At 31.8% G+C, this 15,392-nt stretch overlaps 1 protein-coding gene across 1 annotated transcript in view; it reads right to left on the minus strand.

Annotated features, from left to right (window-relative positions):
• The window catches only part of LOC134726453 (sushi, von Willebrand factor type A, EGF and pentraxin domain-containing protein 1-like), a 59,294-nt gene that overhangs the window by 18,504 nt on the left and 25,398 nt on the right, over positions 1-15,392 (minus strand). The window contains exons 6-13 of the mRNA XM_063590858.1: positions 14,877-15,031; positions 13,490-13,691; positions 12,011-12,189; positions 9,843-10,008; positions 8,696-8,890; positions 8,112-8,285; positions 6,555-6,743; positions 5,780-5,962 (exon numbers count right to left, since the gene is read on the minus strand). Of these exons, the coding sequence (XP_063446928.1) occupies positions 5,780-5,962; positions 6,555-6,743; positions 8,112-8,285; positions 8,696-8,890; positions 9,843-10,008; positions 12,011-12,189; positions 13,490-13,691; positions 14,877-15,031 (1,443 nt within the window). The remainder of the gene's footprint in view (positions 1-5,779; positions 5,963-6,554; positions 6,744-8,111; positions 8,286-8,695; positions 8,891-9,842; positions 10,009-12,010; positions 12,190-13,489; positions 13,692-14,876; positions 15,032-15,392) is intronic.

Below are 15,392 nucleotides of genomic sequence, written 5' to 3' on the forward strand. Positions count from 1 at the left end.
TTTTGAGATTTTGATAGTTGGTGCACATTTTCAAATTGTTGATGTCAAACTCGATTCATTGCATCATCGAACTTGAATTGCTGTTTCATCCCATTTCCTACATAATTTTCATACCATTTTTCTAAAAAAACTAGATGTGTCAAAACAACACAAATGACCCCGTCCCAAAACGTGAAAAATCTGCAATTTCAAAGACACATGTGGACACAAACATGATGGTAGTGTCCCAAATCAAAAATCAGCTCAAAATCTGGAGATGTATAGAAAACAAATCCGTATAACTATGATTTTCAATAATTTCTCAAAAGTGCAAAGCCTGTAATTTCGGCCAAAAATAAGTGGAGCTGAATGAAACTTTAACTTGATCTGTAACTCATTATGGTTAACTCACATACCAAAAATCAATCCAATATCTGAAGGCATATAGGAAAAAAACTCTGTATAATGGTTTGTTGGGGAATGACAGAATGACGGAATAACGGAATCACAGAATTACGGATTTCGGACAAGGGTAAAATTATATGGCACCAAATACTTCTTTGCAGTGCCATAAAAAAACTCCAAGAATAGTTTAGGGAATGCAACAGTTTAATATTGAATGATTCCTTTTGTTCCTCATACATTTTTACTGTTTATTACAATTTGACGAAATTAGAACTGTAAGTATTGCTATAATATATATTAAGGTGGTATGGGTGTCTTCCTCCATCTTGGATTGTAAAAAAACGGGAAACAAAGGTCCAGATTTTCTATCAAGTTAGCAAAATTTGATGCAGGAATGCAGATATTAAATGTGAATTTTCATTGAAAAGAACCAATTTATAAAACTATAACTTATAAATATTAATATTTTTGCAAATATTGATTATTTTTGGTTGTTTATAAAAACTAGAGGCTCTAAAGAGCCTGTGTCGCTCATCTTGGTGTATGTGCATATTAAACAAAGGACACAAATGGATTCATGACAAAATTGTATTTTGGTGATTGTGATGTATTTGAAGTTCTTACTTTACTGAACATCATCTTGCTTCTTACAATTATGTCTATAATGAACTTTGCCCATTAGTAACAGAGAAAATAATTTGGTAAAAATTTACATAAATTTACCAAATTAATGAAAATTGTTAAAAATTGACTATAAAGGGCAACAACTCCTTAAGGGGTCAACTGACCATTTCTGTCATGTTGACTTATTTGTAAATCTAACTTTGCTGAACATTATTGCTGTTTACAGTTCATCTCTATCTATAAAAATATTCAAGTTAATAACCAAAAACGGAAAATTTCTTTAAAAATTACCAGTTGGGGGGCAGCAACCCAACAACCGGTTGACCAATTCATCGGAAAATTTCAGGGCAGATAGATCTTGAACTGATAATCATTTTTAACCCATGTCAGATTTCCTCTAAATGCTTTGGTTTCAGAGTTATGAGCCAATCAAAGAGCTGATAGCTCTGAAGTGGAAGAAGGTGAATAAAAAGAAACTTGAATTACCATAAAAGCAGCCCCACTTACCCAGGCTGCTTTGTTCCATTATTGTTAAAATGTATTTTTTTCTTCAAACAAGAAAAGGTCATAAGTACATGGATTTCCCATCCGTACAATCTCTTTCTATGTTCAGTTGACTATAAAAATTAGGAAAAATCTTTGATTCGGCAGTAAAATTAAGAAGATCATATCAAGAGGAACACATGTGTACTAAGTTTCAAGTTGATTGGATTTCAACTTCATCAAAAACTACCTCGACCATAAACTTTATAACTAGAAGCAGGACGGATGGACAGACTAGAAAACATATTGCCCATAAATGGAGCATAAAAATAGTAAGACTTGTTACATACCCGCCAACTTTTGAAAGTTCCCATATGGGTTTTTACTGCACAACAACAATTTTAAAGGTTACAATTTTAGCGACGTATTTTGCAAGATCTGGATTGTCTAGAAAAAGTGTCATATTTGTATGATGAACTTACATGCCTTTTCCTTAAGTCTGTTTGCATGATTCTAGTTATATATTAAATCGGTAGAAAAAATATGCATGAAGCTATGAAAGGGTTTATTTTCCAGATTAAGAATATTAGATGCTTGTTGAAATTTCCAATTTTGAATAATGCACAAAGATGAACAGGTTGGGAACAACACTCCAAATGAGGGTAACCTAACTGGAAGATCATCACAACCCACTGTAAAAAATGAGCACAAAAAAGTCATTTATATTCATATTATTTGATAAGACTTTTCCCCAAGAACTATGCATCTATTAAGTACTGAACGGTCAAAACATCATGTTTTTTTATCGACATAAATTTTGTCGTAAATGTAACCAAATGATGTAGAAATTGTGTTTTTTCTTCAAATTTCCATCAAATTGTAATGTTTATAGTTCCCTTATTGCCTCTCTATTTGAATAAAATAAAATAATAAGAAGAATCTGTTTCTTGTTTTGTTTTGTTTGTGTTCACTGCTTGCAAATGAATCATTATATTTATATATCTTATCTGTATATATTTTTGTTCATGTCTCCATCTCCTTATCATTTGTAAATGTTTAGACAAATAAGAAAGAAATAAGCTCCACATGTATATTTGCAACATCGTAAATTAATTAAAAAAATAACATACTCTAACACTAGTACTGCATGGATTTTAAGCATTATGAAAGTCATATTTGTAGAAAGCTTAAAAAGACTTAAAAACCGTGTAAAATGTCTTATTTCTTAGCTTACACAATAATATCTAATATAAATTACACATTTAAATTTCAAAATTTTACTAGGAATAAATTTGACTACTAGACCTTTTAGTAGTATAGTTGCACATATTGTATGTTGGCTTCAAAATCAGAAACAAATGTATAATATAAACTTCAATGAAATCCTTGAAAGGAGGTCTAGATTGCTAAAATAATGTATAAATTTTAATTTTTTTATTTGTCCAAAATCATTTAAATTCATTTAATTAACATCATTTTATGATTATTTGATTAAAATGTTAATCATTTATAGTCTTTTTACAATTTACATTTTTAAAAGCAAAATAACTGAAAACAGGCTAAAACAAAGGGAAGTAACAAAAAAGTATTTCAATATTCCCAATACACATCGTTTTGATAACACAACGGCAGTTAGCCGGAGGTAAACATCGTTGATTACCAGTATGTTTGACACCCAAGCTGTCAAGTGAAGCCATATAATTATACATCTTCTTTGATGTTCAGGTAAAATTTAACACAGGTGTCAATTACACCCATGCAGTAGTAAGAAATGATTAAATATGGCGTCTGAAAATTTTCATTCATGAAATATTTCTTACACGGGAGTTTTTTCTCCTAAACGGGAGGACGGGAGGAGACCCCTGAAAACGGGAGTTTTGTTCTCCCGCCGGGAGGTTCACATGTATGTTACGAAGGGCATCTAATTCACATGACAAAGGAAAACCATGAATAAAGACAACACTTTATATATCCTTTTTATTTATATAAAAATAAAATCTTCTAGTCTGCAGGATTGCAAATTCGTAACTTCAAGGGCGAACTTGTAAACAGGGCGAGTTGTCCCGAAACCAAATTCACGCATGCGTAATACAAATATCTACAGTAAAAACATCCTGTTACAAGTAAACAAATAACGTTCATGTGGATGAGATGAAATCTAATAATTTACATAAATAAAAGGGTCATATTTACGATAGTGATTGTTTTACAATCATAATTTACAAATTAAATGATTCAGATGCCTAATCATGTGTAAAAATCGGTATCAGGAATCTAAGTTGTTTTGAAATTGTAATATACGAAATGAATGCGGCATACAGAGACTCAATGCCAAGGGTCAGCCCCTTAAGTCTTCAGAAGACTTGACGTCTTCTTCCACTAAAAACTACATTTTATCCCTGTTCTATTTTTAGCCGTGGTGGCCAGCCATCTTGGTTGGATGGCCAGATCATCAGACACATTTTTCAAACTAGGTACCCGAAAGATGATTGTGGCCAAGTTTGGATTAATTTTGCCCAGTAGTTTCAGAGGAGAAGATTTTTGGAAAAGATTACTTAGATTTACGAAAAATGGTTAAAAATTGACTATAAAGGGCAATAACTACTAAAGGTGTCAACTGACCATTTCAGTCATGTAGACTTATTTGTAAATCTAACTTTGCTGAACATTATTGCTATTTACAGTTTATCTCTATCTATAATAATATTCAAGATAGTAACCAAAAAACAGCAAAATTTCCTCAAAATAATAAATTCAGGGGCAGCAACCCAACAACGGGTTGGCCGATTCATCTGAAAATTATAGAAAATTTCAGGGCAGATAGATCTTGACCTGATAAACAGTTGTAAGCCAAAAACTGCATTTTACCCCTATGTTCTATTTTTAGCCGTGGAAGCCATCTTGGTTGGTTGGCCGAGTCACCTGACACATTTTTTAAACTAGATACCCCAATGATGATTGTGGCCAAGTTTGGTTCAATTTGGCCCAGTAGTTTTAGAGGAGAAGATTTTTGTAAAAGCTAACAACGACAACGTCGGACGCCGAACGCCAACTGATGAGAAAGCTCAAGGGAGTATTTTAGCAGGAAAAAAACTCTGGTGACCCTATCTTTTCTTTTGATATTCTTAAAGCAGTGTCTGAAAGCTATCTTTAAGTATTTAACAATTCTATCATTTTGTTTATTTTTTAATCCCAAAATGGTGTTTTTTCCTGTATTAACCATACAAAATGTGTCATTTTGTCAAGTCCTGTAGCTTGAGAAAATGCGTGGTGACCTATCATTTTTATTATATTTTTCAAATTATATCAGTAGATACTACGTTTTGGCAAAGTTTGAACAAATTCTATCATTTTTATTTTAGACTCCCATACCACCTTAAAGTATGGATAGTTCCAGATTCATTTCTGGGATTTTCTTTTATTTATCAAATTGATATATGTTCTATTTTTTGAAATGACAACCAAGTTTGTTGATGGATCAAAAAGTGAATAAAATTCATAAACTATACTCATTGAGGAAAATTCATTTAAACTATAGAAGTATTAGCCACAACAGTTTCAAAGGAGAACATTTCTTAATGTTAGGAAACATGATGAACAAATTGTGTAAAATTGTCTTCAAACGGTAATTATTTCTCTAAGGGGTCAATTGACAATTTTCGTCATATAACTTTTTTGTAGATTTTACTTTGCCATGGAGGTCCAACTTGAAAAATAAATTGACCAACATTTAACAAGATGAACCAAGAACAAGGATCTCTGCCAAAAAGATGCATATATAAACATTTTTTTATTATTATAAACAAAAGAAATTGACTTATAATTCACAGTAACTGTCAAGACTGACCTAGGCATGAAAATAACCATGTAAATAAGATCAATTTCTAATTAATTCAGTAATTATATCTTGCTGTTTGGTGTGAGCCAATGCTCTGCGTTGGATGTGCCTTGACCTATAATAGTTTCCTTTTTTAAATTGTTACTTGGATGGAGAGTTGTCTCATTGGCACTCATACCACATCTTCCTATATCTATGTACACTTTACAATGATTCTATTCATCAAATAGAGTTCATTTATTACTTTATAGAATCAAGAACATGTCCAACCTATAGAAACAACTGTGAATACTTAAAATTATCATGTGGAAAGCAAACTTTTGACAACAGAGTGACAGATGGACAGAAATGTGCATCACTATACATCTTCTCCTTTGAGGCAGGGGGTATAAAAATACTAAGTAACATTTTAAATATTTAGATAATATTTAACAAAGGTCAGTTACATACCTAAACATGCTACATATGGTGAAAGTCTGCCATCACTCTCACACGTCAAAACCTGTGTTTTTGTCTCCGTCCCATTAATACCAAATCCAGAGTCACAAGTCAAAGTTGTTTCAGCTTCAAATTTCAGTGTATCATTGGGGTTCAGATTTCCCCTTTGAAATCTTGGCATTGGACAACTTATTTCTGAAAAAATAATGTAAAGATATTATAATAAAACTTGTTAAGGTTTATAGGTTTGGGATGTAAAATTATCAACATCAGTACCCATCAAAATCTTTTTCACCTACTAGTCTGAAGACCAATACTTGTACATTTTCCTTTTGTGTGTTAAAAAATTTTGCAAATACTAACTAATCCGAAAAAAAAGTTTGCTAGTCTGCAGCATTGAACTTGCGAGTATGCAAAATCAATTAACTTTTGGTGTATATTATAGACCATATCTTCAGCAGATATTTGAAGAAAAAACTGAGAAATCTAGGTGTCTTGAATCTGTCAATACCCATTTGCATGAACAAATATTTTTTTCTATAAATCTTTTTTTATTATTAAGAATCTTTCTCTCAATTTGTTCTGGATCTTTTATTATTTTATAAATTTGTTTTTTTCTCATATGAAGACATATAACCATATTATAAAATTCAGAGGACAACAAGAAGATAGATCTACAGATCTTGTTCTCTATTGTTCTCATTCTATTAAGTGATGATTTGTCATTAGAAATTATGTTTATTCTTTAACAAGGATTGATCAATCACCTCTATAAATGAGGACTTACTTTTACAAGTAGGAGGATCATGTGACCACTTTCCACCAGTCTGACAATATGTTGTTACATTTCCATACGTCTCATAGCCAGGATCACAAACATACTGGACTACAGAGGCAAAGTCTCTCCCATCTGCATCTCCAACCAGTGTTTCTTTGCCACCATTTTCAGGAGTTATGAGATCAGGACACGTAGCAGCTTTAAAATTAAAAGAAGAATGAGGTTGGAGACACAAAGGCCTTACTCAAGCTTTGCATTTTTCCAAGTTAAAAAAGGGTTTAACTTTAGAATGGTAAGTGACATGCTTTCCAATTTCAAACTCAAGTCTACAAGTTTTATTTCTTAGAGGGGGGGGTAAAGGGTTATTTTCCTGCAGCGTTTTCTGCCTTTTTATTTCACGTGTTTTTGTGTTTTTGTGTTTTATTTCTCATTTTCTCCTGTTTGGTTCGAAGTGCGTGCTTCGTGTTTCCCCTTATTTATTATCGGTGTTTTGTGTTGGTGCTCTAAATTTCTCGTGCTTGCATTGTTCTGCATTTGATTAAAAAGTAAATTGGAACTAATTCGTAGGTCAGTGTGTTATAATACCTTCTAAAACTTGTGTAATCTAATAGAAATTGATGTTTATTGTTACCATTCTACTTTCTATTGTATATGTATGCTTTTTAATAAAGTCTATCAAATAACTATGAATTCAAATCAGATGCAAGTAGCAGACTCTAAAAGGTAACCGCAAGGTCTTCATGTCCATAAATAATGGCTACATGATTTCTAAGTAATAACTTTTGGTACTTTTTTCCTTGATATTTAAGATTTTATTTCTCATGCTACGTTTTTCCTGATTTTTAGTTTTAGTGCTACGTTTTTGCGATTTTTTTTCACGTGTTTCGGTGTTCAGTATCCCCCTTTGCCACCCTCTTCTTAATATTGTGTGACTAAATATGCTGAGCAAAAAACGAAAATGTGACAGGATGAGGGTTGAAGATAGATGTTCAAAGGCAACACTTCATGTCATAAGAGGAAGATGAAAAACAACATAATTAACTTTGACACTATATCAATAAATGAAAGACTATACTGTATCAATTCATTCCACACCTGGCTTTATGCATATGAAAAAAAATATAATGTCCAAATGTACACCATTTCAAATATTTTTCTAAATTTTTACATAAAATGTATGCATAAAATAGCTTACACAGTATCATTTTTAACATCACTTATATTTCTAAAGTGCATATAACTCCTGTAAAAATTGTTGATGAGTGCACATTGACAAAGTTGTAAAACTTTTCCAAGTTGAAATAACTTTATAAAAATCTGACAAGAAATGAAGTTGTGAGAGTGCTTACAATTGAATGTAATGTTCAATATGAATTGTATTTGAAAGAGAGATTATACCAATACTAGTAATTGATTTCTTAATTCATTCATGTCAGTAACTGACATACAGCTTAATTTTACACTGATTTCATAACAAAAATCTTTATTCAATTTCTGAAATAAAGTTTAAGTATAAGTACCATAATACATTTACCATTATCCAAGTTATTAATTTAAGTTATTTACCTGTACATCTTGGTGGAACTTCCCAGTTTCCGTCTTGCAGACATTTTATAACTGGTTCCCCGATCATAGTAAAGCCGTCATTACATTTGTATGTAACATTGTTGTCAACTTTTACACCAGATGACTCCACAATTTTTCCGTTATCTACTGCTGGGGGGATTCGACAATATGTAACTACAATATACATTGAGTATGATTCTTTATATGAAGAAATAAATGTTTGGCAGACATAGACATCAGTGTTGTAGAACCAATATTTCACTTGTTTAATGAGTTCGTGCAAAAATTCACATTAAAGTCATTGACAGTTGGTCTTGTCTTCAAAGGCGGACTAAACAATCAATACCATGAGCTAGCACAAAAAACTGCTCTACATATCAATCAATTTACAATCTAATATTTACATAACTACAGATATTTGAAATAAAATCCAAATATTTTTCAACAATCCAGTTTTTTAATAAATCTAGCAATAAATTCTAAAACAAGTCTTACAGATTGTAAGTATTTAATTTGACATGTTTTTACTTTTAAATAACATTAAACCTACCAGATCTTAGTTTAATTATTCTTAAATTTCTTACTCATGCAGTTAGGAATCCTTGTTTCATTCCACTCTCCGCCTTTCTCACATTTGATGAAATGGACATTGGAACGACCATCATTCACAAATGAATAACCATCAGCACAACTCATTTCTATTGTATTCATGAAGCTCGTTTCATATCCTGACGTTGAGATATGATGTGTTTCTTCGGATACAGCTAATTCTGCACAATCTAAAACAAAGAAAAAAGCAAACATATAAAATAGACTTGACCCACTTTCATTTTACTATAGTAACTACTGATAGACATTGTATGCACAAAAAAATTACACAAATATATGAAGTGACCGGTTCGTGATCTTCTATTTTCACGTTGAAATCTTCCTGTCAGTAGTAAGCATTGGTGGATCCAGGGGGAGGGTTCCCGTCCCTTTGTTTGGGGACAATACATTTGAATGGGGCCATATAGTAGGAACATTCCCCCCTTTTGTCCTGGGTTGGGAACCTTTCCTTTTTAAAATGGGTGGATCTGCCCCTGATAAGTTGTATCAGACTGACATGTACTCCATACAATCATTTTATACATCGCATATAGTTGAATTACTGCTTTTAGTACTTGAGAAATGAACCTTATCATGTAACTTTAACCTTGATAAATGATCTATGAAGTTTAAAAGTGGTGTCAAAGTCAGGTGAACTCTGTCAGACATAGATGCTTATTTATTATAATTAAAGATATATTTAAACAATTTCTGATAATAGGTGACTAAAATTTTTAAAAGATAGAAACTTCCTAACATAAGGTCGTTTACTTTCTGAAATATTATGCTTTATACAAAGTTTTTTCACCTCAATCAGATAGTAATCACACCATTAATTAAACAAAGAACAGACTTGCATAGGCTACCTATACTTCAAAATAGGAATAGTTCCTTTGGCTTTTAAATACAATTTATAAACAGTAAGACATGATTAATGCTTTGAAATGGTTTTTAATATAGGACCTTGTGAGAATGAAGTACCACCTTTCAGTTTTTTGGGTTAAGAGTTCCGATATTTACATAAATGAAACCTGATGATCTATAGTTTATGGTTGATAGACATAAATGAGCCTAATATTCTTGCCAAAGGATGTAAAAATTGACCTCTATTTAAACAATTTATGGTTAATTTCTATACTGTACCTAAAGAAAATTCAGCTTCAAATCCTTTATCTGTCAGGACATAGTTTGTAGTAAATACCAGTTTGATGTATCCATTAGTTGATCTAACTTCAAAGTTATTTGTCAGATCAGTAGTCCCTGTAAATCCTTCACCAGTATGCAACATTTCATTTGTGTCATTATATATCTGAAAAATACATTAAAAAATACTGGCATTTAAAAAGAGCTCTTCAATAAATAAAAAAAACTGCTGTTTTTTTTCATATTAGAAATTTTCAGATTATATCCCTTCTTCATAGTTCAAGCATCAGTGCCTTTAAAGACTACTAAAGACATTTGTCTGGACCAGCCATGGTTGCTACTCTTTTTCCTGGATTATCAGTAGTCAATAAGGATATTGTTTACTTGCATTGTGGTTGAAATTGAGCTTGATAAATAACATTGCAAAATATTTCAACGAGCACAAGATTAGTATATTGAATATGATATTAAACTTCCAATATTTTTTAACTATCAAGGATTTTTCTGAACTTGTACACAAACTTTTCCTAGCTGAGAGCACCTCAAAAAAATCTTGGCCTTTTTCCTGTTTTCTCTAAAGCCTGGCAATCTTGATCTACCCTTGAACACGGTTGTTTTTCATCCTTTTTTACTCATAGCTCAAAGTAACAAAAGAAATATTGTGGACCAACTATGAACATTATCGGTATTCTTACACTACTAACTATAGATGCACAGATGCCAGAAGAATTATGATACCCAGAGAGAAAAATATGCATTCAAACAATTCTAATATAATTGCAAGTCTTTGTCTGTTTTATCATTTCTGTGCTTGCTGTGGATCTTGTTTGTATTGTTTAATATTTGTCAATATAGGCCTTTTCAAACTTTACAACTTGCCATGAAGCACGTTTTGCTTGCATTATGCTACTACTATCATGACTATTTACATGTCCCCTTCAAAAAGGGCCATGTGAGCTTAAAAGAAGATTATGAATTCCAAAATTTTGCACAGGATACTGTCTTTTAGTCATAAAGCTTCCGCCTGAATTCATTAAATTCAATGCAAGGTTGGCAAAGTTATTGATGTCTAAAAAAAAAAAGTAGATATCCAGTATAGTTTAGAAAGTAATCAAAATTTTAAAAACTTTCACCACAGACTCAATGTAATGTTAACTGGCAGAAAAACTAAGTCCATTTATAAGTAAAATACGGATAAAATGAATTTTGTTTTTACAAACTTTACTTCTGGATACTATTTTTATGATCATAAACAAGCTTCTGTTCCAGTTTGGTAAAAATCCAGGAAAGATTATGAAAGTAATTAAAATTTTAAAAACTGTAACGACAGAGTGAATGTTATGTTAACTGGTAGAAAAACTAGTTCATTTATGAGTCAAATATGGTTAAACAGAATCTAGAATGCCTATGTCTCACTTTAAATTTTAAATGCTACTTTAAAGTAAACAAAAATGTGTCCACAGTACATGAATGCCCCACTCTCACTATCATTTTTTATGTTCAGTGGACCTATTAAGTGGGAATCTAATTTGGCATTGACATTAGAAAGATCATATCTTAGGGAAAATGTGTACTAAGTTTGAAATTTATTGGACTTCAACTTCATCAAAAACTGCCTTGACCAAAAACTTTAACCTGAAACGAACAGACAAATGGACGCACGAACAAACGAACAAACAAACAGACTGATGCACAGACCAGAAAACATAATGCCCCTCTACTATCGTAGGTGGGGCATAAAATCTCCTATAAGAAGTCTTCTGATAGTTTGACTCAAACGAACGAAAGGTACAGCCCAACATTCTACAAATGTTTGCCCCTGTCAGATTTTTTAAATGATAGCAAATATTATGCAAAACTTTCAACTTAACAATTTATTTCATTTTCAGCCATGTCGTCCAGCTTGAGGACAGGTTGTTGAGGTTTGTAGGACACATAATAAAGTTGCCAATTCGGTTCATTTTGCCCAAGCAGTTTCAGAGGAGAAGATTTTTGTCAAAGTAAACAGATGCAACAGACAATAACAGACAATGACAGACTCAAGTGATGAAAAACGCTCACTTGGCCTTTGCACCACACGAGCTAAAAACAAACATTTCTACCATGATGATTGATTTGATCACACTGCATATTTAACAATGGAGTCAATGGTAGTGATTAAATGTAACCTTTAAGTAATCTTGTTCTGCCTGGAGATCAAACATATTAAATCTGAGAGCCATTGTCCTTGTTTCTGATGTTGGTCGTTGTATAGTCCATGTACAAACAACATTTTCTGGGTAACTATCACCAATAAACCCTGGAGACTGAATGGTGCCTTCTTTTGACATGTAACTTATGCTGCAACCTAAAAAAAATCAGGAATATTTTGTATCATATATAATATTGCATCATTTACTTACTGTAAACATATATTTTTTGTGGATGTTTTTATCACAGTGAAAAAAGTAAAGGATACATTGTTTTGATTAGACTTTGAAATAGGATTGTTATTGCATTATTTATATTTCTTTTGTCAAAAGTCACTTAAACTTAAACTTTATCAAACTAGTTTATTTTTATTTATTCAACATTTGTTTAAATAATGAATTTTTAATAAATCACTTCATTTTCAAACTGTCATATATCCAATCAGTGGTATATAGAACAATTAGCACACAACAAAATGTTTTATGATCAGTGGATGAGGTTGTACCAGACAAAGAACATATAGAGAAGTATTGTTGTGTCGCTCACCTTGGTCTATTTGCCTAATAAACAAAAAACACAGATTGATCAATAATGACAAAATTGTGTTTTGGTGATGGTGATGTGTTTGTAGATCTTACTTTACAGAACATTCTTGCTACTTACAATTATCTCTATCTATCATGAACTTGGCCCAATAGTTACAGAGGAAAATATTTTGTTAAGATTTTTAAAAATTTACAAAATTTATGAAAATTGTTAAAAATTGACTTTAAAGGGCAATGACTCCTTAAGGGGTCAACTGACCATTTTGGTCATGCTGAATTATTTGTAGATCTTATAATTTACTTTGCTGAAGATTATTGCTGTTTACAATTTATTGCTATCTATAATAATATTCACTATAATAACCAAAAACAGCAAAATTTCCTTAAAAATTACCAATTCAGGGGCAGCAACCCAACCAGTTGTTGGATTCATCTGAAAATTTCAGGGCAGATAGATCTTGACTTTATAAACAATTTGACCTCATATCCAATTTGCTCTAAATGCTTTGGTTTCTGAGTGATAAGCCAAAAAACTACATTTTACCCCTATGTTCTATTTTTAGCTATGGCTGCCATCTTGGTTGGTTGGCTGGGTCTCCGGACACATTCTTTAAACTAGATACCCCAATGATGATTGTGGCAAAGTTTGGTAAAATTTGGCTCAGTGGTTTCAGGAGAAGATTTTCATAAAAGTTAACGACAATGACGACGGACACCAAGAGATGAGAAAAGCTCACTTGGACCTTTGGGCCAGGTGAGCTAAAAATGGAACTAAAACTGTGAAAAAAATCTTTAAGCTAAAAAAAAAAAACCTTTTGGGTAGTATCATGCCACAATAAATCATTGGATTTCTATATTTTGAATGAAACACCAGTCAAATTGCTTAAGAAAATAAGAAAAAATCAATCAAACCTTCCCAGTATTTGATATATATTCCTTTAGGAAATGGAGCTTCTTCTCTTCCAGTGATCAGCATCAATCTAATGGACTTGGATTTAGAGATGTAATGTTTTGGTTTGAAGGCACTGACACCGTCTAAGGTTGGGTCCAACGAAATATCATCCTGATCCCACAAGTACAGCTTCGAATCTTTTCCTATATCCAGATTCTCAAACTGTAAAAAAATATTAAGATACAAATTGCATGAATTTTGTTAAAAGTGAACAGTAAAGTATTGCTATTATTTTTGTCACACACATATATATAAAGATTAAGGAAGATATCAATACATCAATACATTGTATGAGCTCTGATAAAAAAAATCTTTTCATACAATGTAAGACAGTAAAAAAAAATTGTGGTACTTATAAAACTCTCTTCAAAATAACATTTGTTTCCAATGTGTCCCTTTCTTTAATGAGCTTTCACTAAAACTGTCCATTAAACATTTATATAATCATTGTAAATGGGCTAGAACACCACTGGCTCTGAACAATATATGTTAAGTTGCACATGTATACATGTACAGTAGATTCTAATTACCAGAAACCTTACTAGATGTTGATGTGCCCTTTCCATGTCAGGAAACTTATCAGTGGTTGCCATCAATTATATCTTAGTGTTTTTGATCCTTTTAAAAAGAATTTTGCCATCAGGGCTAAATTTTTGCATCTTCTGTCCTATTTTTCACAACCTGTCTTAATTTAAACAGAATTATTGCTTGATGTATTGTAAAGACAACTCTTAATGTCTTTGTATTAATCTATGTTCAAAGGAACATCACTATAAAGAAACTTACTAGCACATCCCCCACACATAACCACCTAAATATCAAAATCTATTGAAAATACCTACACTTGAGTGTGTTAGGTGAACTATGAATTAAATCTAATAATAGCTCTTTTCATCCAATCAAATCATGCAAAGGTAATAAAAGGAATGACCAAATAAATGGTTGACAAAATGATATGTCCACTGGTGTTTTATTTCAAATATATAATATATAAAATGCAAACGTTGAAATGTAAAATAAAAATACTTTTTAAAACATGTTAACTTGAGGGCCAAAATCTGAAAAGGGACCAAAAACACTATATCTATATAACTGACAAATTCAGGACTTTGGAAGGGCAGCATGTAGTATAAGGTTAATCTGGTTATAAGTATCTTCTAGATGTATATACTGTATAGTCTGTATATTATATAGATATAAGAAGATGTGGCATGAGTCCTAATGAGACAACTCTCCATAGTCATATGTATGTATGTGCAGCTTTTAATCACTTTGTTTCCCTTACATGCCTTACATGATATAACGTCTTGAATGTTGCAGACTCAACAAACAAATAAAAATAATTACCTCCAAAGTAATGACATTGTTTGTATCAGCAGTAATTTTCCATTCAAAAACTTTCTCTTGAGGGAAGTTTCCAGTATCATAAAAAGGCGATTTCAAATGCTGCACTGAGGTTGTTGCTGTTAACATTTTTACATCATTAAAAACTTCTGGGACATCTAAAAAAATCAAAGCGCGAAAGCGCTGTAAAGGCAGTTAATTACAGGTTGTGTGTATTTCTAGTCCAGTTATACCATTATCTTCCATAGAACAGAGGTGGTTTGTAGAATTTAAGATTCAGAGTTCTTTTGTACCTAGTTCACCTATATCTATAGTCTATGTTTACAGTATATTTTCTGTGCCTCCCATGAAATGCATTTTTAGCCATGGCCTTGTCAGTTTGCTTTAAATTTATGAGTTTGACTGTCCCTTTGGTGTCTTTCGTCCCTCTTCTTTAGACATATAAGAACTTTTCCTTTTCAATATAAATAGACTATTTTTAATTATTGATTGTATACGCATATTCTATGACTCCCATAA

The sequence above is a fragment of the Mytilus trossulus genome, chromosome 7 (genome assembly GCF_036588685.1).
Source record: "Mytilus trossulus isolate FHL-02 chromosome 7, PNRI_Mtr1.1.1.hap1, whole genome shotgun sequence".
Lineage (NCBI taxonomy): Eukaryota > Metazoa > Mollusca > Bivalvia > Mytilida > Mytilidae > Mytilus > Mytilus trossulus.